Source organism: Hylaeus anthracinus, unplaced genomic scaffold (assembly GCF_026225885.1).
Source record: "Hylaeus anthracinus isolate JK02 unplaced genomic scaffold, UHH_iyHylAnth1.0_haploid 11982, whole genome shotgun sequence".
Taxonomy (NCBI): domain Eukaryota; kingdom Metazoa; phylum Arthropoda; class Insecta; order Hymenoptera; family Colletidae; genus Hylaeus; species Hylaeus anthracinus.
In genome coordinates, this window is record NW_026534330.1 from 11,270,400 (window position 1) to 11,296,606 (window position 26,207).

At 41.0% G+C, this 26,207-nt stretch overlaps 1 protein-coding gene across 21 annotated transcripts in view; it reads left to right on the forward strand.

The window, feature by feature from the left end:
- LOC128885959 (sodium channel protein para) overlaps positions 1–25,934 on the forward strand; it is a 60,719-nt gene extending 34,785 nt beyond the window's left edge. For 3 of the 21 annotated variants that reach the window (XM_054140394.1, XM_054140398.1, XM_054140400.1), the window contains 24 exons: positions 1,316–1,407; positions 1,908–2,120; positions 2,553–2,613; positions 2,685–2,994; positions 3,441–3,725; positions 6,191–6,622; positions 7,112–7,205; positions 7,283–7,351; positions 9,505–9,779; positions 10,319–10,492; positions 10,890–11,240; positions 11,768–12,002; positions 13,386–13,517; positions 14,073–14,196; positions 14,267–14,391; positions 14,496–14,743; positions 14,818–14,991; positions 18,208–18,330; positions 21,106–21,228; positions 21,427–21,621; positions 21,701–21,946; positions 22,052–22,322; positions 24,085–24,389; positions 24,585–25,934. In XM_054140394.1, the coding sequence (XP_053996369.1) occupies positions 1,316–1,407; positions 1,908–2,120; positions 2,553–2,613; positions 2,685–2,994; positions 3,441–3,725; positions 6,191–6,622; positions 7,112–7,205; positions 7,283–7,351; positions 9,505–9,779; positions 10,319–10,492; positions 10,890–11,240; positions 11,768–12,002; positions 13,386–13,517; positions 14,073–14,196; positions 14,267–14,391; positions 14,496–14,743; positions 14,818–14,991; positions 18,208–18,330; positions 21,106–21,228; positions 21,427–21,621; positions 21,701–21,946; positions 22,052–22,322; positions 24,085–24,389; positions 24,585–25,367 (5,440 nt within the window). In that variant the 3' untranslated portion in view covers positions 25,368–25,934. Of the gene's footprint in view, positions 1–1,315; positions 1,408–1,907; positions 2,121–2,552; positions 2,614–2,684; positions 2,995–3,440; positions 3,726–5,307; positions 5,365–6,190; positions 6,623–7,111; positions 7,206–7,282; positions 7,352–9,504; positions 9,780–10,318; positions 10,493–10,889; positions 11,241–11,767; positions 12,003–13,385; positions 13,518–14,072; positions 14,197–14,266; positions 14,392–14,495; positions 14,744–14,817; positions 14,992–18,207; positions 18,331–21,105; positions 21,229–21,426; positions 21,622–21,700; positions 21,947–22,051; positions 22,323–24,084; positions 24,390–24,584 lie in introns of all 21 variants that reach the window. The other 18 variants (XM_054140387.1, XM_054140392.1, XM_054140389.1 and 15 more) reach the window with 13 other exon arrangements.
- The last annotated feature ends 273 nt before the right edge of the window (positions 25,935–26,207 follow it).

Here is a 26,207-nt window from a genome sequence, read left to right on the forward strand (position 1 = left end):
ACACACACACACACACACACACACACACACACACACACACACACACACATTTGTCACACACACAGTCCACATGAATACGTACAGGTACACGATAATTAGTTCACCTAGGGGATAGAGAATTATTACTTATGTCTAGCAACCTCAGACGAAAGTGTATCTTTATTATCATCGTAATGTTGATTAGAATAGTATATACAGTCGATTCGATGAATCACTTATTAATTGTTTGTAGTTTAGAACGTGTACAGGGCGCGTGGCACAGTTTGGGGTGGATCTATCGTTTGGTTCGTTGAGGGTGGACCAAAATGGCGGAAGAAAGAGTTTAATGGTGTGATAGATGGAAGTGTAAAGACTTTGTGTTACCTAGATTTCTTTGGGAGTGAGTACATTTTGTTGTAATGACATTATGAATTTTAATTGACTCATAAGATTTATAAACAATGTGTATGTATAAAAGAAATTTATAAAGAGTTTGTAAGGGGTTATAAATTGACTGTAAATATTTCTCAAAAAGTTCCAAACTGAGATGGCAGTAAAATAAAAATACAAATTTATACTTCAATTCTATAGAAATACTCTGTTAGATAAGAATGGCGTAACGTTTCTTGTTGATCATGCTTCACCGCAAGTGGCGCTAGTGTCTCGCTCTGTATAACTTCCAAGATATATTTCTCAGCAAAGTGCTCCATAAAGGATGCTCAATTTCAATGTCCCTAATCTAAAACCCATTGGATGCAATTAATTAAACGTAACTGCAACTGTTATTTCTAGAACACTTCTAAAGAAAATGAAATAATGAAGTATACTCACACCATACTCACACCATACAACTCTTACCTCCAGAACGATTTGTCTACCACAAACGAACCAAGGTGTATAACAGGTTCCAATCTCGTGGCGCGCCCTGTATACATTATATATCTTCTATATATAACATATATATTACGTAATTGTTGATAGATGGTCAATACGTATATTTATTCGACGTAACATGTACTCGAATAAGACTCGGCATCACGAGAATACTCAATACCTTCTAATTAGCACAAAAGAAAAATTCTTGATAAACAATAGAAAAGAATAAATAATCGAGACGTTGATTCCCGTGATACCGTGACAATTGAATTAATTAAATCGTGCATGCAGTAATAGCTATCTTACTATGATACATGCAGTTTCAAGCAGACTTTTTGGTAGGCCATAGGAACAGTAGCGAGTAACCCTTTGAGTAATTTTATTATCCTCAACTCTTTTCTAACGTTTTGTTTTTTTGTTTGTATCACTGTAATGTGTGTGATGTTCGGGTGTATTGCAGTTATGTGACGATGGGCATAGATCTAGGCAACCTTGCCGCTCTCAGGACATTTCGAGTCCTCCGAGCCTTGAAGACTGTCGCTATTGTACCAGGTATGCTTAGAGAAATAGAAATTGGTCGTAGACGCAGATAGAGGTCATAGACACTTGTCGCGGTCGCTGTACACATTTTTTTCGCAATCATCACCGACCAACGCCTGTTCTACCTCGTACCATTTAACGTTTAACATTACATCATTCTAACGGGTGTTGTTTTTTTTCATCAAGCCCTTCACGCTCATCCATCGATCTCGAAATCATTCGTCGAAACTGTATCGATCAACGTTCTACACTTGGTAATCGACTACTGTCACCACGATCGTCTACTCAAACCCCCTGCCCTCTTTGTCCTTCGTGCTATCAACTGTTACTCCCATATTACATGTTATACATTTCTATGTTTCCTTATGTTTGTTTCCTCGTATCATTCCTCTCCAAATCATCTCGTTTTTCTGAGCCCGAAAAGCGGCCTGTCAAAATGTCCGACACACCCAGCTCACCCTACCACGCAGGATTTCCAACTGAGTCCGCTGTCCTTTTCTCTCGTTGTCTAGGTCTGAAAACCATTGTCGGCGCTGTGATAGAATCCGTGAAGAACCTGCGCGATGTGATAATCCTGACGATGTTCTCTCTTTCCGTCTTTGCGCTGATGGGCCTCCAGATTTACATGGGGGTTCTCACGCAAAAGTGTATAAAAAACTTTCCCGAGGACGGCTCCTGGGGGAATCTCACCGATGAAAACTGGGAGCGATTCGTTAGTAACGAAAGTACGTAAGCAAAGGCTGGACAACTGTATTCTTAATGTTCTGTCTATTATCGTGTTAATGCTTCGCCTACTGGTAGCCTCTGTATTTAAGTTGACTGTTAATTTGGAATTGTCAATTTGGGGAAAACGTGGGAGGCTTGTAAATTATTTTTGTGGCAAGAGAAATCTTCTGAATTTGAGTGAGGAGTTGGAATATTTTGTAGAAGCAGTCAGGTCAGGTTGTTGGGTTGTTGAAGGAGACAAAAATGTTAATACCTGGTGTACCTAGAACCTAGTGTGCCTAGTACCAAGTTTTCCTAGTACCTAGACCAGTAGGTAAAGTGGTAACAATTATAGTTGACTAACTAAATATCCAAAAAAGCTTTAGTTTGAAAAACCACGTGGTGCATTGAAATATTTATGGTTTCTAAACAATGTTTACTCTTTTTCCCAGCAAATTGGTACGTGGACGAGGCGAAAAACATGCCCCTGTGCGGAAATTCATCTGGAGCAGGGTAATTCTCACCTTTCTAATCCTCGTTCGCTATTTATTATGAAATACTAATCAAAAAATTGTTTCGAGCAGGCAGTGCCTTCCTGGCTACACGTGTTTACAAGGATATGGCGATAATCCGAATTACGGTTATACGAGTTTCGACACCTTTGGCTGGGCCTTACTTTCCGCGTTTCGTCTCATGACCCAAGATTACTGGGAGAATCTCTATCAGTTGGTACTAAGATCTGCCGGTCCTTGGCACATGTTATTTTTCATTGTCATCATCTTCCTCGGCTCCTTCTATCTTGTCAACTTGATCCTCGCTATCGTCGCCATGTCGTACGATGAATTGCAAAAGAAAGCAGAGGAGGAAGAGGCTGCAGAGGAGGAAGCCATTAGAGTGAGTATCCCACGATTTATTCCAAGCTTTAGGCAATGGTTCTTTACCCTTTTGAGTTAGCAGAATTCTCAGGAATCTTCTAGAACTCGTGGCACAATTTAAAGAAAACATTTTTGAGCTGCAAAGGGTTACAATGTTGAAGAACCATTGCTTCTGTACTATCAAATTCCTTCTAAAACACCATAGCATAAATTAGAGAAAGAAACCTGTCCATGAAAGGTCCCAAAACTGCTCAAAATCTTGGGCTCAAATCCTTGGGTTGCAAAGAATCTTAAAGTTGAAGAGCCCCTGCTTCTACTCTATCAAATCGTCCCTAAAACACCATTGTCAATTTGGGAATTAAATTCATCTCCCTCTCTACTATCCTGAAAAACCTCCAACTCTGTCACGTATCGCCTTAAGGTGACACTTTGGTAATCGATTATGTACCCTTTTAAATGCGCTAGGAAGCAGAGGAAGCCGCTCTGGCGAAGGAGAACAAGCTGGCGGCACAGGCAGCCGCTAGGGAGGCGGCAGCAGTTGCTTCGGCTGCAAATGCAGCTGAGCAAATCGTGAAGTCTCCCTCGGATTTCTCGTGTCACAGTTATGAGCTCTTCGTCGGGCAGGAAAGAGGAAACGATGACAACAATAAGGAAAGAATGAGCATACGTTCGATCGAATCAGTCAGCGAGCAAAGAGTGAAACAAATCAACAACCACACCACCACCACGAAAGTGCGAAAAGTCAGCGCCGTAAGTATCCAACTGGCCGTTGCGCCATCGATTATGTCCTCCTGTAACGTAACGTACTTTGGTTTCCTGTTAATCGAACTCGTAAAAACCCCTGACCTCGCTTCCACGAGAGCAGTTCATGCGAGGCTGTTCGATGTTGACTCGACTCGTCGGCAAACTGAGCACAGTTGACTTTGAGCATTGGTAAAGCGTCTGGATCACGATGCTAGGACCTACTAGTCTGCAGTAATTTCACGCGATAAGATCCGGACGTAAGGTTGAAAATATAGAAAAGGCTTTTCAAAGCTTAAGAGGATTGCTTAATTACGATTGTGGCAATCACAGCTCGAGGGTATGTGACACTAGGGCAGGATAGTTGGCGATGAGCTTCGAAGGAAAGGATGTGTTGGACACGATGGTTCTCTAGAGAAGTTTTGTCGTTTAGCCTACCTCGACGAGTCGAGCCCTTCCACAAAATCTGTCGCTCTGTAGCATGCTTGTCGTGTACAAACTACTTTTGGTACTTCGTTAAGATGCTTTTAAACTCCTTGGTTTCCTTACGTTCATTTGCTCGCTAATTCAATCTTCCCAGTGGTATAATCTGTTTACGACGCGCATATAACATTCGTTTGAGTTTACATCGTTCTCGACAAAGCAATCAGGTGTGACATCGCATATATATATAACTGGACGCCTTGAATTCATTATGCTGTCTTGCATGCGAACGCATGTGTTGTAGTAGAGAAAGGAGATACGAATTGTCGGATCGTGATAACGAAAAGATTGCTGCGATGAATGGGCAAGGTTCTTGATCCCGAGACTGCTAATGAAAGCAAGTTTCTATTTGTAAATTAAAAGTTTGCTTATTAACGAAAGTCGTCGCTGTGGGAGAGATTAAGTAGAAGGTAAACGTTAATACGTGGACGTTATTTGTTTAATCGCGGTACGGGTAGCATCATTGGACGTCTGAGGATTCACTGATATTGATCAGTATTGGAGTCAAAACAGAATCAGTTGAGTTCTATCGGTAAGAGTTGACAATGTAGAACTCTGATTGGTTCACGAATTTATCACCAGAGTGTTCTACGTTACCATAAAGACTTACCAATAAAGCGATGTACCTTACCGATGGAGTGCTTTGCATTACTGAGTCTTACCGACTGTGTACTCTACCTTAACGACCGTGTCTCTCAATCAGAAATAGTCAGTTGATTTTAATCTATTTATCAGTGAATCTACAGACTCCTGATGGAGCTACCTGTCAGAATAACGCGATCCTTCGTCAAAGTATCGCACCTGTAAGCCTCTAAGTTCCGAATCGCAAATACCCACGCAAAATACGGCTGCAAGAGATGGATCTCACCGATTTTCGTGTCTCCCATTCTTCTATTCCTTAAAAAAAACGAGTTTGAGTCTATCCCTCTAACATCTTGCGACGAGTTGTACCATCTCTGCGCGTAACATCTTGCTCTTACTTCTGTGTTTGTACGCTTTGCTAGTATTTATATAATACATATTCGTATCGAGTGCCTCCTTGGTGTACACTTTAGACCACGTTACGAGCCGTTTGGTAGGAGATATCTTTTCTTGTTTTTTTCTTAAGGTCTCTCGCGCCGCTAATGGCCAGTTTACTTATGCCTACCAGGAAAGCCTGCGGAAGGTATGTGTGTCACGACGTGTCTGTCAACACCGACCGTACGTACTAAATAGCTGTACAGGATCCATGATCCGAATCATGTCAACGCGTCCCAAGTTTGACGTGTCGGAATGGTGGAACAATCATGCGTCAACTTAGTGGCTGTCGCGGAACTTGATTCGTTACTTTTAAACGTTCTGAAGATTTCACGTGGTGATTCGTTTCAAGTACCAACACGCTTTTGTCGTTTGTAGCATCAACTGTAAACGATCGAGGTGTTAGTACGCGAAACGAGTCGCTGCAGCAAGCGAAAAGCTATAAAAATTCCAGATATGTTTCACTATCGATAGTACCGATGCTTTCTCTAAGTTGAGACGTCCGTGTGAGCTAGAAACATGATACCAACCATATTACTGTCAATCAAACCGCCAAAAACGCGTAATTAGACACATCGATCGGCATACCAGTTCATTAGAGCACATCCCATCGATTTCACGATCTCTATCGTCTGGGATCAGGGGATGGGAGTCATTTGCCAACTTTCATATCACCCTCGAAGGGGTTCACTTTGACATCGCCAGCTTTGACAGCGCCTTAACAATTTAAACGTTAAAAGAAAGATCAGGTCACCCTAAGACGCCTGCGCTTGCGAGAGCAACACTCATTTCGGGGTCAGTTTCATCGAGAGTGTTCATTACGATCGACAGTCGTTCGTTGCTCGAGGAGGTTTAGTAAACCCGCCCTCGTCCCTCTGACGCGTTCCCCGATCCTTGCCCTCAACCTTGCCCTCCAGAGAAGCTCGAGAACGGGTGAGAGAGAAAAGCGGTGGTCCGCTTTGTTGTAATTTCAGGCGAGCCTTAGTCTACCTGGCTCACCGTTTAATCTTCGTCGAAGCAGTCGTGGTAGCCATCAGTTCACGATAAGAAACGGTCGTGGCCGTTTCGTCGCGCCACCAGGTGGTGACAGGAAGCCCCTGGTGCTCTCCACGTACCTCGACGCCCAGGAACACCTACCGTACGCCGACGACTCGAACGCGGTCACGCCTATGTCGGAGGAGAACGGTACCATCGTGGTGTCGGGTTACTATGCCAACCTTGGGTCGAGACACTCGTCGTACACGTCGCACGCCTCGCGGTTTTCGTATACATCGCACGGCGATCTTATCGGTGGCATCGCCAACGCTGGGAAACCGATGACGAAGGAGAGTCAACTGAGGATCAGGTCGGTCAGGCCTCCGTCTGTCAACGGACACTTTACGGATTCTAACCAGAAGTACCATTATGTGAGTATGTCGTTGGAACAGGCTGGTTTGGCAACTGTAATGTTGGTATGTCTGAAGCTCACAAGATATTTGTCTCCAAAGTCAGATCCTAGGTGGTTTTGACTCAACTAACTGATAAGGGTTAAAGGAAACTTGGAACTACTAATTGGGATCAATTCTTCTCGCAAAAAGGAGTCGAAAAGCCCTTTACCGTTTTTCGATCCGACGCTACGTTCCCTAGATGTGAGCAATCAAAGTTTAGCGCCATCCTCAGCGCCCGCCATTTTTGTCCCAGTCAGCTGATCGCAGTGTTTAAGCGCTTGTATCTCGGTAACGGAGGCTCACATTGAAAAATGGAAAAGAGATTTTCGATCGGTATTGGCTGAAGGAATCGATTCCAAAGGTTCAATTTCACGCTTGGAGATATTAACATAACAACAGTTGCTGGACCAATCTGTGCAACACCTCAGGGTCATAAATTAACGTTTATACGCCATAATTGATCTTCAGGAGGGCGATCTGGAGGATCCCATGGGCAAGGCAAAGCAACAAGACAATCCGTTTATAGAGCCTTCTCAACAGCACGCAGTCGTCGATATGAAAGGTAAAATTCGTCAGCAATAACGCACTAAATATCGTTCAAATGTACCAGACATTGATTGACTGATTTATTCTTTTTAGACGTGATGGTACTGAACGATATCATAGAACAGGCAGCAGGTCGTCAGAGCAGAACACCAGAGCAAGGAGGTAATGTCGAATATCCGTCCCTGTTACGTCATTTCTTACAGTTTAACCACCCATATATCACAGATGTGTATCTCTTGTGTGATGAGCATCCTATCATTTGATGTACACCGTTCTTGAGACTCTTGTATTCTTTTCCTCGATTGACATTCAGTGCTGAAGATTTTTGTCTGAGCGCCTTGTACATAGTAGACTGAATCCTTTCTTTTCACTTCTCTATATTTCCTTTCGAATTTAATTTCCAATTTATTAACTATATTAAACGTTGTGAGATGACAACATGATGTACTTGTAATTTTATTGGATATATATATATAATGGCAACACGATGTACGACAGTGCATGGTTTCCTGTTGCGTTCCAATCGTCTAAGTTTCGACCGTCACGGCAAAGAAGATGGCATTGCTCGATTCGAAGTACATCGGTGTAAACAAATTCTCTCGGTACACGGTGTAATACTGATATATACAAAACAAAAACGGATTGTGTTAATCGCAACGCGTAAGCTCTCGAATGTTGGATGGATTGAAACAGTCTGTAGTAGTTTTCTTTTGGGGAAACAGTGTTTGTTTCCTGATAATTCGACACAGATTAATGTCCTCGCTGCGGCTGCACGACATCCTGGTCGCTTCGTGCCTGGATTTTGCTTTTTCTTCACCTTCGATACAAACTGCAGCGACGTTTTTACATTTTCTTTTTGCCACGATATCTCCAACGGCACTTGCTTCGTCGCGTCGAGGGCACCGCGTTCGGCTTAGCTGCACAATGAGACTTGTAGGATCGATTAAGTAGGCGGCATATTAAATCTCGATCCAGCCATCGCGATTAGAGCTTCACGAGTCGATTTTACTGATGACACTTGTTGACATCGGGCACACACGCACGCATAGTCGCACTTCGATCGCTTGAGAACGTGGTAGAGCTTGCTGTTGAGGGGTAGATCATTTAGTAGTTTCATTTGTTGGCTCCTTTGTTCGTGCTATGCATACTCATTGACCCTCTGGTTGTAGATGAAATGTGACGATTGACTTGGTCTGCGCTGGGTTGGCTCTCAACTGAGTGGATGGAGTAAATTGAGCTAGTTTCTTTTTGAGAACTTATATGAATTTTATATTGTACTACTTGTTGCAGTTTTGCAAATTTTTATAATGACAAGTTTCACAAATAATTTTGTATGAAAGCAGACATTTTTAAAAAATTACTACAACAAGTCTTCCAAGCTGTCTAGTTCTCTCAGTTGGGGATCAATCAATTATTATAATTAATTTTATCAAAATTCGCTCTTGACTTTTCGTTTACCAAGCACTTCCTTTGAGTAAAGCTGTACTACAGTATTTAATCACGACGAATTTGCATAACATCTGTATTCCCTGTTTGCTAACTTAATATCCCTGACATAGCTTGTGGACATTCGCGAGTTTGCATTCTTAATGTTCGCACTTCATATCTACAGTAACTCAGAAAGTTTCATCGAAGTTCCTTACGTCACTCATTCAGATACTGTGTGTAGGTGAAAAGTTCGCTAGTGTAACTGTACAATCTTCTTGATTAAACGATAAAATTCTATATCTACTATACTGTGAAATTCAAGGGGATTATACTGCTACCAATCAGACCCGCTATCCAACCTCTCATCTCGGCATAGTACTTTTCTGAGTCTCTGCACATGATTACAGTTCATAGGTGAGAAGTTGGTTAAAGTAACAATACAATCTTCTTGATTCTATGATAAAATTCTAAATTTTAATATCTATTATACTGTGAAATTCAAAGAGATTATACTGCTACCAATCAGACCCACTATCCAACTTGTCATCTCCGCATAGTACTTCTCTGAGTCTCTGTATATAATTGCATTAGAGTGCTTTTGCGTTGTTCTATGGAAGTGGTGTTCAAACTTCCACCAGTAAAATTAACCAACAGGATTAAAATCAAATTAGAGTCCTGCACCATTGCATAGTAAGTGTTTAGTAGTTGCCCTTATTTCCATTCTTTTCTTTCGTTCGCTGTAAATGGTACACACCTGCCTGTTCGTGTCTAATCTGTGGTCCGAAAAAATGTACAAAAAAAAAAGAAAAGAACAAGCTTGACGAATGAGAAAAACCTCTTTCCCCAAAAAGAGTGGTGCCAGACAAAATTACTAACACGCGTTACAGTTTCGACCTATTACTTTCCGACAGACGACGATGAAGAAGGGCCCAGGTTCAAGGAAAAAGCGCTGGCCGCGATGCTACGGTGCATCGATATCTTCTGCGTGTGGGATTGCTGCTGGTTGTGGCTTGAAATACAAAAATACGTGTCACTTGTGGTGTTCGATCCCTTCGTAGAGCTTTTCATCACCATTTGTATCGTCGTCAACACGCTCTTCATGGCGTTGGATCACCACGACATGGACAAGGATATGGACAAGGTGCTCAAGACGGGAAACTATGTAAGCAAAAACCGTACCAGACTTCTCAAAATGGACCAGAAGTTATGTTTCATGCGTACAGTGCTTCCGTGTGTTCCTGATGCTTTGAGGATGATCACACTTTGTGCGACACGAGTCAACTTTGCTTTCTTCTGCGTTTACTGGCCCTTTCGGTGCGATCATCAATCAATGGTGGTCAATTAGGCACTTGCAGACGCAATGAGCAGCTATTGGGACCTCAGACAAATATAGTGACACGATCAGGGCCTTTTAGAGATCGTAAGAGGCTTTGATCGCTTGCCTTTGGAAGGAAAGACTCATTTTGTGACTTGACGTCATACTAGTCGACTTATTCGCGATACTTCTCGTTATAAGAGGATATAAATCTTTTAACTGGCTTTCTTATGTCAATTTAAGGCCTATGTGAGGCCCACTTTGTAAAAGGGTCTGAATGTAGACACCGAAAGGGTCGAGCGTACTAACGGCCATAGCTATGGTAACCATTAAATGCCAAATTGTTCCAAAATAATCTTGTACTAATGTACGTGCACAAATTTTAGTTCTTCACGGCGACATTCGGTATCGAAGCAGGCATGAAATTAATAGCAATGAGTCCCAAGTATTACTTTCAAGAAGGGTGGAACATTTTCGACTTTATCATCGTCGCTCTCTCGCTTCTGGAGTTAGGCTTGGAAGGTGTGCAAGGTCTATCCGTGTTACGATCGTTCAGATTGGTAAGCAACATTCAACTGAAACAATATCCTTGTAAAAATTATTAATTCAATCAATATTTTTAATTTTTAATTAAAATAATATAATAAATTTTATCTATAAATTGGGAGCAGTTTTGCAGGTACTTGTCAATGTATCATTAAAGTATGAAGCAATATAAATACAGATTATTCAAGAACAATCGAATAAAAATATTCCTCTGAAATATTCTTCCTATTATCATTATCAAACATCCTTATGTCATCTCTGCATAGATATCTCTGTGAAAAAATAGTAATAAAATGAGTACATTAAGTTCCAAATACTTATCAAACTGCTCCCAAATATAGTACACTCTAACTCCCAATTTTATCACTATAATTAAAATGAAAAACGCAATAATAATTCTTTCCTTCGCAGCTAAGAGTGTTCAAGCTGGCGAAATCGTGGCCCACGTTGAATCTGCTGATCTCCATCATGGGCAGAACGGTGGGTGCGTTGGGTAACCTGACGTTCGTCTTGTGCATCATCATCTTCATCTTCGCCGTGATGGGCATGCAGCTATTCGGCAAGAACTACACGGACAACGTCGACCGTTTCCCCGACGGGGAACTTCCAAGATGGAACTTCACCGATTTCATGCATTCGTTCATGATCGTCTTTCGCGTGCTGTGCGGAGAATGGATCGAGTCCATGTGGGACTGTATGCTCGTGGGCGATGTCTCTTGCATACCATTCTTCTTGGCTACGGTTGTCATTGGTAATCTGGTTGTAAGTATGCGCCCAAATCGTTAAGAAACTACATGGTAATGCCACAAATAATTATATGTACATGTAGGATACACTTTGGTATCACCTCTTTAATCTCACGCGACCAGATGAAAATAAAAATAATACTCAAGGTGGGAGTTTTTAACAAAAACCTGAGACTTTTGTTTAGAGATCAATTCTTCTTGAGAAAATAAATCGAAAAGTCCTTTGCCATTTTGAAATCCGATGCTTTGTTACTTAGTTACGAGCGATTGAAATTTGTCTGGGTGACTTCAGGTGTTTGCCGTTTTTATTCTAGTGGAGCGCGGCACTACGCATGCGCGTACACTCACTAACGCGTGTCCACGAACACTAGCGCACAAAATTTAATTATCTGTATCTCGATAACGAAGGCACCATTTGAAAAATGGAAAAGAACTTTTCGATTCGAAATTGCACGAGGAATTGATCTTGAAAAGAGATTCCATATCTTTAGTGACATGCTGTTTAAATCTTGATAAACTTGTTGTTGTGTCTGTAACTAACAGGTGCTGAATCTCTTCTTGGCCTTGTTGCTGAGCAACTTCGGTTCGTCGAATCTTTCGGCGCCGACCGCAGACAACGATACGAACAAGATCGCGGAGGCGATCAATCGAATATCACGTTTCGTTAACTGGATCAAGCGAAATGTCCTTTATCTTGCTAAATTGATGCGAGCCAAATTCACCAATCAGATATCCGATCAGGCGCCAGGTGAGGGACCGTCCAACAGTTGGAAAGAAGGTTTATATCCAATCAGATCGCTTGCTGTGTGCGCTGTGTAGTTCGTGGCACTGTTTTCAGTTCTGCTTTTCACTTTTTTCAGACTTTCTTTTTTCGTTTCGGTGCCAGTCGACGGTCGATAATCGTTCGATGAAATTATGTAACTCGAACGATACGACGAAACTAAACAGTGCGTAACGATGGCCTAAGCAAGATCTCCTGTTTGATTAAACGAATTATTTTTTTTTTTATTTAATTTGATGTTTCTATATTTTTTGCTCTATTTTTCTTTGTGAGAGAATTTTAAGAAAACGTTGACTGGCATGTTCGATTTTTTACGCAGATTTTTTAATCGGTTTGCTATTTCTATTCGTTCTGTGGATACAAAATCTAATTGACAATAAAGTGAAGAAAAATCAAATGTTATTGGAAATATGGAAATTAATTTTTGCTTCGCTGATTAGCCTGGCAGTTATACGTTGCTTTATCTATTATTTTTTGACGTTGAAGAAATGAATCGTTTCGTCTATAGGGAAACGAACGACCGCTTCGATATTATTGGATAACACTTGAGTGTAGATCGACTATCTTTTCACGCGGTACAACTGGATTTGCGTTGATCTGTTTGAAGTTTAGAAGCCAAGTAATTTAATAAGAAGAATTTTTTTTTGAAATGGTATAATTATAATAGGTATACTATGATTCATTGAAGAATGAACTAAAATACCACTTGGCAAATGAACTTCTTGATGAACTTAACATTCAATTTTCTTTGTAATATAATAAGAACCAACACAAGCTTCTTTATTAATTTTTTTCTTTGCAAGAATCAATGCACCACTTCTTATGAAACTATAAACTCGATACGATTTACATGGATTTTATGCATCTAAAATACAAACAAATATAATAAATGCAACAATATTATTATACTAATTGTAGAATATACTCGACATACATTGCGTATATTTCTTCTATATTTTCCATGTTACTGTAAGTCATAAATGCATAAAATTCACAGTCCACTTACAATATCACAAAATACTACGTTATTTTAATTCACTCGTCAGTTACACAGAAAAATACTAAAAACGTCAAGCCTACTAATGAACAATTCTAACGAAACGCAATCCACTGTGTACCGTGCGAGAGTCTAGTCGTACTTCTAGATAAGTACCATAGCAATCGAGTTGCAACGCGACGGGACAAATTGCATGAGAAACAAGTTTATAGGCAATGGAGAAAATTTTACAGCTTGAAATTTCTTTCTTTGATATCTTCGACGGAAGAGTGGAAGACTAAACAGACAAGTAACTGATCGGTTACTTTCTCGAAACTCGAATAAGAATTTCTGACGAGATTGTTTCGATAAGGGCGGATTAGAGATTTTGTGTGCCTGTGCAGATGGAATTGATCGCGACGGGGACCTAGATCTTGCAGATGGCGAGTTGGACGCCTATAGGGATAAAAAGAGTGCCAAGGAGCTCAACCAACTTGAGGTTGCTATTGGAGATGGAATGGAGTTTACTATTCATGGTAAGCGTATCGGGAAAAATAAAAAATTCTCTGAATAAAATCATTCTCAAGATCCATAAAAATATGCATATAATTTACTTTAATAAAGATCATAATCTTCACTTATTAAAATGATACTTGTTCCTTAAGGGGGGAGTCATCATGGCGCTGAAAATTATGCGTTTGTTTACTAATTTTTGAAAAGTAATGTATTGAACAGATCTTTATGAAACTTACAGGGTATTTTACTGGACATTTGGCGTAACACATGGATTTTTTCAATAGAAAATTATACATGGAAAGCCATTGTACGGGCATGTTCGTAGACCTCTCGAAGTTTAATTTGCTAGGATTATCGAGACTTCAATTTTTCCTTAAATAAACGAACTAAAGATTTTCTTGTTCGTAAATAATTCGTAAATATTGCCTCATTTGTCGAACGAAATAAATTTTCTAATTTTCTGATACCTCAAAATCTACTCTTGTAATAGGAAAGAAAAAATTGAATTTAAATCGATAACGATGCATTCAAAGTTCCACCAATAATTTGATGAGAACGCTTTTTATTTCTCGAAGGAGATCTGAAGAATAAATTGAAGAAGGGCAAACTGTGCATGAACAACAGCAAGATTATAGGGAATTCGATACACTACAGGATGGATCATGATTATATTAATCAGAACGAGGATGACACGATCAGGTTCGTATAGTCTCTTGCCCTTTTATTAACACAGACTTAATCGTGATTCTTACGTAATATTTCTGCGCAGCAACAAATCGTACGGCAGCCACAAGAACAGGGTATTCAAAGATGAAAGTCACAAGGGAAGTATGGACTCTTTGGACGGCGAAGAGAAGAAGGACGCGAGCAAAGAAGACCTGGAACAAGAAGAAGGTACTCGTCAGTTAAACAATAATTAACGATGTGTAGTTATATTTTCAAATAGTTATTAATTCAATTGTTTTGTTATTTTATTAAATGTTATTTTTCCTCTCAAGACCTCGAAGAAGGAGGGGAGGAAGAGGAGGGCGAGTTAGGGGACGCCATTATCCAAGCAGAGGACGACTATCCAGCTGATTGTTGTCCAGAAAATTGTTACAAGAAGTTTCCATTCCTGGCAGGCGACGACGACGCGCCATTTTGGCAAGGCTGGGCGAATTTGAGATTGAAGACCTTCCAGCTAATCGAGAACAAGTATTTTGAGACTGCCGTCATTTTGATGATTCTTTTGAGTAGTATGGCACTCGTGAGTATACTCAATGTTTTATTCGCTAAAAATTTTTGATTCCTTCAAATTTAATCTCGATTACGTGTGCCCAGGCCTTGGAAGACGTGCACCTTTCCGCACGACCTATTCTGCAAGACATCTTGTACTACATGGACCGAATATTCACTGTGATTTTCTTCCTCGAAATGTTGATCAAATGGTTGGCTCTCGGTTTCAAAAAGTACTTCACGAACGCTTGGTGCTGGCTTGATTTCATCATTGTCATGGTAAGTCTTATCGTGTACGAACAATTACGCTACGTATTTCAGTTGTGCATTCCGAATGTGTGCGATCGTTTAAAAAAGAAAAACAAAAGAATTGCTAATGAAGATGTGCTAGATACACTATCAAGCAACTTAATATCCAATGATGTCTATATTAAAATCTATTTATACCATTAAATTAACGAAAATACACACACGGAATACAAGGATATTCATAAGGATATTTATGAATGTTTCTAATATGATTTCATGATTTATACTGCAGCCAATCCTACGTTTCGTTTCCTAGGAACAAGCTTACGATCCCCAACCCTCGAACAATTTCTTCTACAAAGTTTCTTTACTCAGTTTCGCAGAGCTTGAACCAAGAAATAATTTCAAACGTTTCTAGACTTTGTACAAGACATCCAATTGGCTCGAGAAAACAGAATGAAGTCGCGAGAAAAAAAAAATAGAATTGTAAAATAATTAAACAAGTAGGCCTGTCGTGAGCTTGTTGCAAAACTTAGTTTAAACAACTGTCCCCGTCTCTTTGACGCAATATCTCCTCCGTTGTTCCTCCACCTCCTTCGAACCTCGAAATTGCCAAATCTGCCTGCAAAGCGGGAGCCCAGCGTGGAACCTTCCAGCGGATTTCTCTTATTCAATCATCTGCGCGTTAATCAACGTTAATCACGAATAACCGTGTGCCATCTGATCAATATTTGATGAATATAGCTGTCACTGATCAACTTGGGCGCAATCTGGGCAGGCGCTGCCGACATCCCAGCCTTCCGTTCCATGAGAACACTGAGGGCCTTGAGGCCATTACGAGCAGTCTCACGATGGGAGGGCATGAGAGTAAGTCATCGGTCGACGAGAACTAACAACAATTTTATGAGAATTATACAAAAAAAAAAACGTGAAAGAAAGTCAGCCTGATCCCGGTGATGTGACGACCTTTGTCGGATCGTGCAAATATGACGGACCAGCGGCTTCAACTCTGATTTAATTCACTTCAAACTTGAACGTTTAAAAAGGAATGCCATCTTTGGGCACGAGGATACTGATATCTGGGAATTTTTTTCACGGCGGATGTGTATATTAACTTTTTAAAGAGAAGAAATTTTCCAGGCCTTCAAAAGAATTCACAAATGTCACCTCGATGTTGGTGGTCTCAAGTCCCCCTTACGGAGGGAGTCCTCAGATAACCTTTGGGAAATTTTTCTTATAATAAAAGTACCTATATAATAACTTTCCTACGAAAAGAAATTAACCAGCTTCCAAAAAGAATTTACGAAACTTCACCTCAGTGTCTCTAATGCCCCTTACAGAGGAAGCTTTTAAAAATCCTTTGTGAATATTTCCTAATAATGAAAGTATACAATAACTTTTCAATCAGAAGAAATTTCTCACCTTCCAAGAATAACTCCTGTAATCTCCAAGTGTTCCTTACAGATGGACCTTTGAGATTTCTCATTTAATCTCAAAACATTCAATTTCCAAAGAACCGAAAATGATACACCTGATATCGATACTTTAAAGGCCCAAAAGTGGCGTATCCTCCGAAAAGCACTCAGGTCCGTCACACTTGCAACGAGGCCCGGGCTCTTTGAACAGTCGATGTGAAAAAGGGGACTAATTACGAAGCGTGGAAAGGGAACGTGTGAACCGAGGGAAACGGAAAAGTGGCTGCAATGATCGTAGCCTGTGCTACGGTGTGCTTTCCAGTGTGCGGAGGTACACCGGCGTCTCTACTTGGTGTCTGCACTGATATCTTGGAGTTTTTTGTCGTACTAGCTATTGTCTATGTACGCCTTTCCTAACAGTCTTTTTTGGCACAGTGATCGTTGTGCAACGTTACAGTGTATCTATCTATATATATACTGTATATACATACATATATATATATATATACATAACATGCTTTGTGTGTAATGTACGATCTTCCTTGTGTGTAATACGTGCGTCTACGCATATATATATTGTAATATGTTTTTACCAGGTTCTTGGTTGTTCGTATCGCAACGCATGGTGACACTTGTTCATCGACTACAGCTTTTAAATCGTTAAGGGATCGCCTAACTCAAGCTATAGTACACTATTAGATTTACTAGAATGAAAATAGTAGCTACTGTTTTGTTATAATTAGGCTGCGGAATAATGCATTTATGTCGAATTATAATATAGAAAAATGTATATAGGATTTGCATAAATGCAAGAATATATAAAATATCGACAATAAAATACACATTGCACTGTTTAGAAGATAGGGCATGCTTTTACTTAAATCTCAATTTTTTATCTAAATGTGTCAAGATATTAACTTGTATAAAAGTCTGCAGACTAGTTATAATCATCAGTTTTTGTCAGGATCACGCCCTCTAGCTCTTGAAAAGAGAAGCAAGAGTAGATGACGCCTCTGGCGTGACCTACGATGAAGGAAATGGCCTGGGCAGCCATTGTGGTCATACTACAGTACGCAGTACAAGTTCTAAACAGACTTCCAGATCCCTTAACTGATCCGAGTAAAACACTGAATGATTTAACGGCAACAAGAGATGTCCACGAACGACAATTCGAATGTTTTGTTTGAATGCCTGTACCCTGGCGTTGCGATCGCGAGTATGACGAACATTTTCATCTGTTTCAGGACGAAGCCAATAATCATGCTCGTAATTGATAATGATTCTTGTCCGAGCCGTACATTGCTCTCTGCCTTGTCAACTGTACATGCGTGTATGCGTACAATCGCTCGCTGTCGCGTTATAAAACCATAAAAATTAATAAAAATTCGTAGCATACGAGCGATTCTACCCAAACAGGCATCAAGTTATGTACATTTCTGTTCACTGTTAACTGCTACGTGTGCCATACCTGGTTTCTATCTATGTCTTCAAACCCCCTGCTCTGGATATTTGTTGTACCGTATTTAAAAACGTGTATATACACAATATAAATGGACAAATCTAAGCTCTCCACAGATGGGACGGCCGCCTGTGTGTGATAACTGCTTCGATAATGAGACCCTCGAACCATCGACGAAACTTCGTAACGAAGTTACACATCGACGGTCAACCTCTGCTCCCTTCTTCCCATTTTCTACTCTTTCTCTTATCTCTTTCTATCTTTCTGTCTATCCCCCCTATTTGCTACTTCCAGTTTGGAAACGATGAAATCGTTTCATACGTGTAGCCTGTCTACCTGTTGCTGTGATTCGCTCTCGTTTCTCGCTCGCAGGTGTCACTCATTAACTTCGTAGCGTCGCTCTGTGGCGCTGGCGGGATCCAAGCCTTCAAAACAATGAGGACCCTAAGGGCCCTAAGGCCACTCAGGGCGATGTCTAGAATGCAGGGAATGCGGGTATGTAGCCCACAGTCTCAGCAGACCTTGCCAATTACTCTATTTATCCCGTCGAATCAGTTATTCTTTTAGAATTCAAGTGGTCCGTTTGTGGACGAATCGACTGCCAGAGTTGGGCATATCAAACTAACCATTCTCAAATAGTTAAACAAATTGGAGAAAACACTGATTTAGAATCACCTAGAGTGCCTATTATTTGCTATTTTCCATTTGCTATTTAATAAGAAACAGTGGAGAACGATTATCACAGATGTTTCGATACAGTGATTGCAAAAGTAAGTATAAGAGCATAAAAACAAGAAAATAGTATTGCGAGTACCTAATAATCGATAGCTAAATAATGTCCAACTCTGATGACAACTTTCGGTTCGTCCAACGTCTTCAATCATAGTCTCTCTCGGTGCCGTCGAGCAATCTTATCGATGTGACAATTTGAATGTTGAATATATATCTTAATCAATACTTGCCTGCAACCGTCCACTGGGAAACGTCGACAAAATTACTTCAACTCTACTTCAGCTTCAACAAAAATTACCAAACGAAAAAATCCTAAACCGGCGGCACCGTTACTTTATTATCCGTCGCGAGACTCGACAAAGAGGCCGATAGGAGTTTCGTGTAACGCAATAAAATTAATTAATCACCCGTTGGGCAATTCACTCTGCGTAATCTTGCAAATGACGTGTACGTTTCTTTCACTTTTGATTTGTAGCAATGCAATGATTAATACATTTACAATATCAATTGATACATTAGTAACGTTTGATTCGATCAGTGGATCACATAATCCTCGGCCTCGCGGTGTACGAGGCTCGACAGAATCTCCTTTTGCACGTGAACATGCGTAGGGCAATCGCGAATGCACTTGGGCTTAACATTGCGAATGTTTAAACGGCACGTAGAATTTGTTCCTCGCGAACAACTATTGCGAAATGTGCACTTTAGAGGATACACGTACATACACTGCTGTCCATCAGTTCGAGGTCACTGACTTCCATTTCTCCGCGAGACATTCTCACCCTAACGAAAAATCGATCATTTCTTCGACAATTTGGACATAATATTGGAAATCAGAAACCAATTTATGTTCGTTGACACGCATTCTACGGGACAAGACGAGACGAAATTGAGAAAGGAACCATTTTGTCGTTCTTTTGATATAGGCTGATTAAGTTTTGGACTAATTATTCCAAAACTCATTAATTCTACATTCATACAATAGTAATACAAATAAAAATTGGTTTCACCCCCCCCCCCCCCAAGGATTCACTAATTTAATTTACAACTGTCCTAGAAAAATGCTTGCAAAGTATACTTGAATAAACTATTTGACTCTGACAATTTGTTATAAAATGTCACATGACTCCAAAAATAAGCATGAGTCCCAGTCGTCTTCTGGTCGTAGGCTGTTTAAGTTTGGACTAATTAATCCTCCTAATGTTTCTTCTCTATTAATTTTACATTCCTTGTATCATTTCTTGTATTTATTATAGCCATTCTGCCAATAGTAATACAAATAAAAATTGTTCTCCATGCTGTCCTCCATAAATGCTTGCAAAGTATAATTAAACAAGCTGTTTTCCTCTGACGGTTTTAGTTAGGAAATGACAAGTGACCCCAAACTCATGGACGGTACTGTATTTAGATATACTACCTCGATCTGTTCATCGAATAACGTGCCTTCTACTCTAAATACTGCTAGATACATATAAACGCTAGCATCAACACACCAACATAACATAGTAACTTGTCACCGTTAACAGTCCTACGGAGGTTAAAATTAACAGTTTCTATCTCATTACAGACGTAAATGATTCCACATAACCGTAATACAAGGTCGCTGAGATACTGGGCGTAGAGTCACTGTCATGCCCACACCCTGACACTATCTTATCCTCTCTCGTAGTAGTTCGAAGCTACTATTTATCAGCATATATCGATGTACTTGACTCGTCACTTAGATTTCTTTTATTTTTCATTATTTCGTTCATTTCTGCATGGGACTGTCGCCTGTTTGTGTTCGGAGCTGCCATGGCCACGATCTACCCGCCACCTTGCATCAACATGAAATCTGTATTTCGATGTTACGCTTAAACGCCGATGTGCTAGCTTTTTCTTTAGTTTCTCCACGTATATATGATATATATATTCTTGCGTGTGTATCGTGTACCGCGAAGCAATGTACCCACGTCACATCGATCAACGATCAGGCAAATTTCTGTACCTTCGTATCTTTTTTCATTTACGTTCTCTTCTTTGCGAGCGAGATCGCAGTGAACGCAAGAAGGAGCCAGTGTAATATGTATATATTTTTTTTTTATATTGTTTAAAGATTGTTTCGATGTAACGATACTTAGATTTCGGAAACTAATCGGTGGAGGAGTAAGTATGCAAGATTTAATGTCGGTTTACTGCTTAAAATTGTTGGAAAAAAATCAGATGTTCCTTGTATCCCTTTTTCAAAGAATGTATTATATCAAGAATGATTTAAAATTAAACTACTGAAGTTAATGGTGGACAAAGCTTTCTGTATCGTAAATTTTGATCGCAAAATTCGATTCACTCGCGCGCCGTAGTTTCATTGCTTTTATTTCGTCGTGAGATAAGTCGAGAATTAAATTGCACCTACGACAATGCGTACACATAGAGCGTAGTCACATAGAGACGCATAATAGCCGCATATAAACGCATACTTAGACGCATAGAGAAAAAGAAATTTACACGATTCGGAGGGGAAAGCTTGCACGCACTTTAACGGTGTTCTCTGTCTCGCAGGTAGTCGTCAACGCTTTGGTTCAAGCCATTCCATCCATTTTCAACGTGTTACTGGTGTGTCTTATTTTCTGGCTGATCTTCGCCATCATGGGTGTGCAGCTTTTCGCTGGCAAATACTTCAAGGTACGGATTATTAAATATACTGACGAAATATATTAATTTTAATTGAAATATTCGAGTATTTCGAGAATACTTTCTTTGATTTAATTGAAATGTGTCATAAATGAATAAATTACTGCAATCTAGACCCAACTGAAAATACTATTTTACAATTAAAATTACTATTATTATTATTACTGTAATTTTTCGTCGTTGTTGCAGTGTGTAGACGCAAACAAAACAACGTTGAGCTTCGAAATAATCCCCGACCGAAACGCCTGTATAGCTGAGAACTACACTTGGGAGAATTCGCCAATGAATTTCGATCACGTAGGAAAAGCGTATCTGTGCTTGTTCCAAGTGGCAACGTTCAAGGGATGGATTCAGATCATGAACGACGCTATCGATTCCAGGGAGGTGAGTACATCCGACCCAAGTAACGTACCAAATTGCTGTATTTGTCGCTATATTTAATCATCTTCCTCCCCTCTCGTAGCTCAACAAGCAACCAATTCGTGAAACGAACATCTACATGTACTTCTATTTTGTATTCTTCATTATATTCGGATCGTTTTTTACCCTTAATCTATTCATTGGAGTGATCATCGACAACTTCAACGAGCAGAAGAAGAAGGCTGGGGGTTCCCTAGAAATGTTCATGACGGAGGATCAGAAGAAATACTACAACGCTATGAAGAAAATGGGTAGCAAGAAGCCGCTGAAGGCCATTCCGCGTCCAAGAGTAAGCACGACGGAATATATCAGATGAATATTAAAATAAATTGAAATATCTGAAGAACCGAGCACCTTTGATGGCGACTTTTAACGTAATTTCGTTTGTTTCCAGTGGCGACCGCAGGCGATAGTGTTTGAAATAGTGACGGACAAAAAGTTCGATATGATAATCATGTTGTTTATCGGGCTGAACATGGTTACGATGACGTTGGACCATTATCAACAGACCCAGACTTTCAGCGACGTTCTAGACTATCTGAACATGATATTCATTGTGATATTCACCAGCGAGTGTCTCATGAAGATCTTCGCGCTGCGTTACCACTATTTCAAGGAGCCGTGGAACCTCTTTGATTTTGTTGTTGTTATATTGTCAATATTAGGTAATGTAATGTAATGATTAGTTCAGTCGTATGGCCCACGTGAAATCGAGACGAGTTTACGTGAAAATAATCCTGTCAGCTTTTCGAACCACACGATTTTTTCTTCACTAACCCTCTTACGATTAGCGTCTTTTAGTCGGTACAATGGATAATAAGCATGCCACGCAACCATCAACCTTTTTTGGCTATCTCTCAATGCACGCAAAACTAGTTCTCATTAATACAAAAATAAAGGCGGACAGGTTCGTTGTTTCACGTGTGCCGCAACGACTGATCAGCGTCATTACGTTACGTAGCCTTACATTGATGTTGTATTGCTATACCCCGTACCCAAACCCCTCAGGACCCCCATATCCAAGTTAATAGGATAGAAGTATCCGTTGCTGAACCGTCGATACAACATTATTTTAGATTCTCTGTTTCAGGGCCGTCTTAACAGCATTATGGGTTAGTTCGTTCCTATATCATAGACTAAAACACATTTACGACCACGATTACACGGATATTTATCATTTTTATTTATATAGATATACTAGCATTGCAAATGTGTTCCACGTGACATACGTCAGCACTGGGCCCCTTAATTTCTGAGCTCCTTAAAATCAGTGTACTGTACCCTTTAGTTCGTTTAGATGTCACAGACTAAAGAAAAGAAAATTGATGATCACGTCCAAACTTATATTTATCATTTCCATAGCTATTAGTGCCACGTGACATACATCAACACTGCGCCCCTTAATTTAGAGGCTAATCAGTATTCTGAGCCTCTTACCTCGTTTAAATATCACAGACTAAAAAAAAAAATGTTGAGGCCCACATCTAAACTGATATTTATCATTCTCAAAGGTACTAGTGTCACGTGCATAGATCAACATGATTCCCCTTAATTTGTAGGGCCCACGTACCCTACGTGCCCATACGTTAAGACGGCACTAGTCTGTTCATTAAGTTCACAGGTAATTCTATCAGTTCTTAACTAAGATGCTACTAAATAATTTCAAACATACTTTGCAAATTACCACCACATTAAACATAACTAAATAATGTTGTATTTGAGTGGATTCGCATATGTTAATCGATGTAAAGACGATCATTAGCATCGCGGTAAGAGCGGGTCTGTATTTTAACTACTTCTTACTCGAAAGTACTACTTCACTAGAGAGAATTGATCAGACTGGTAGTTAATTCGTAGTCAAACATTCGAATGCCTAACACGAAACTTTTGCAACATTTCTCTTACGCAGCACCGTATCGTTGAACAGGTGATCGAGACTTTGAGAAACTTCCGAACAGTCGAGCAACATGCATGCTTTTCTTTCAAGATATCTCAGAGCAAAAATTAGTTTGAATAGATGGTTCTTAGAACCGAGAAGCATGTTTCTTTTTCTCTTAACAATAGTATAGTTGCACCAAACAACGTCAAACCGATGAGAACAACAGGATTCGTTTGGCGAGGATCGACCAAGTTCATCTTTTACCATTTCTTACTGCAAAATTTAGAGACATTCGCACAATTAAATAACTAGATGCACAGTTTGTTTCACACTTTAATCCTAGAGTATGATTCAGACACTAGAGTATCAGGAGACCTAGACACCCTTGCAAAAACTACCCTCTAGAGTACAGTTGCATGAGAATTAGAAGAACATCCATTAACATAGCCTGCATTCTAAGACAAATAGCACCACTCTTATCCTTCCTCGACATCACTATAATGTAAAAATGCAGTTCCAGTGTCATTTATATCATCGTTACTCCCCAGGTCTGGTTCTCAGCGACATCATCGAGAAATACTTCGTCTCTCCGACGTTGCTTCGTGTTGTAAGGGTGGCGAAAGTCGGACGTGTGCTTCGACTCGTGAAAGGTGCCAAGGGCATTCGAACTCTTCTCTTCGCCTTGGCGATGTCGTTACCAGCCCTCTTCAATATTTGCCTATTATTGTTTTTGGTGATGTTTATCTTCGCGATATTTGGGATGTCTTTCTTCATGCACGTCAAAGACAAGAGTGGACTGGACGATGTGTACAATTTCAAGACGTTTGGCCAGTCGATGATATTGCTATTCCAGGTAAGAGGATCGTGACGATCTGATTGTTGTAAGCTGCAGGGATTTTAAATTATGCATTCAATGTTTGGTATTTGGAACTTTTAAAAGGAGTTAATAGCTGACACAATATCTCAGAGCTCTAAAAACCTAAAAATCCCTGCAGCACCTAACGATATCACCGAAACACACACATTCTAACGTTGTTAACTCGTAAAGATGTCCACGTCCGCCGGTTGGGACGGTGTGCTGGACGGCATAATAAACGAGGAGGACTGCCAGGAGCCGAACAACGAGATAGGATACCCGGGTAATTGCGGTTCCTCGACGATCGGGATCGCCTATCTTCTCTCGTACCTGGTGATTAGCTTCCTGATCGTGATAAACATGTACATCGCCGTGATCCTGGAGAATTACTCTCAGGCGACCGAGGACGTGCAGGAAGGTCTTACGGACGACGATTACGACATGTACTACGAGATATGGCAACAGTTCGATCCGGACGGGACGCAGTACATCAGATATGATCAGCTGTCCGACTTCTTGGACGTGTTGGAGCCACCGTTGCAGATACACAAACCGAACAAATACAAGATCGTATCGATGGACATCCCCATATGTAAGGGCGATCTGATGTTCTGCGTGGACATCCTTGACGCTCTGACGAAGGACTTCTTCGCGCGCAAGGGCAATCCCATAGAGGAGACGGGCGACATCGACGTTCAGGCGCGTCCGGACGAGGCCGGCTATGAGCCGGTGTCGTCCACCCTTTGGCGTCAACGCGAGGAGTATTGCGCACGTCTCATACAAAACGCTTGGCGAAAGCACAAACAGCAACGTCTGGGCGGTCCTAGCGAGGAAAGCGACGACGCAGACATGGACCCGCGTGTGAGACAGACCGCGGTCCTGGTCGAGAGCGACGGTTTCGTGACAAAGAACGGTCACAGGGTCGTGATACACAGCCGATCGCCAAGCGTCACCTCGAGAACAGCGGACGTCTGATCGCCGACGTCGACGTCTCCAGCACCGCCACCGTCGTAGCTAGCGTCGCCGTAGCCACCCCGGTGCCCGTCCGTGCGACGAACTCGCTCCAGTTGCAGCATCGCCGAGAAACGGATATCCTGGACACGAAGCGTCGATCCTGCACCGACAGAGCCGTTGACAACTGCTCTAGGGGAGCCAGCGGCCTCACGGACCTCGCGCGCGCGCTCTCCATCGACAGCCTTATAGTTGTATAAAAAGAAACGAAACAAAGAAAAGAAAAAAAATACTTAAAATGAAAAAAGAAAAATACAAATTCCTCTAACGAGTTGCCTTCAATCGACTCTAAAACGCCACGATCGTTGGGAGCGACACGCCGTAAGGAGCGTGAACGACGAGTATTCTGGGAGCTGTTCAACGAGAAGAGAGAACACGAGAAGAAGACTGCGCCGTGTTTGCGATGCAAAGTTTGCGTACGCTCGCGGTAGCGGAGGACACGAGTCGGTGGGATCGGTTCGGTGGTCATTGGGGCACGATAAGGGGGAACGCACGAAGAGGAATCGAAAGACAAAAGAGCCCTGAGAATCGCGATAGAAGTTAGTAAACCGGGCGGGGTAACGTGGACGAAGCGCAAACGCGACTCAACCTTCGAGTCGACTTCCCCAAATCAAGGCTCGAAGGCTGACGTCGCCCCCGCTTCGAATTATATCCTGGCCTTCGATGGACTTCGTTAAGCGAGACCCTTACCGTTCGAGATGTTTACAATGACGATCCGCGCTGGCTGCGTTAGTTGCATGAATTCGTATAAAATTGAACACACACACACACACACACACACACACACACACACACACACACACA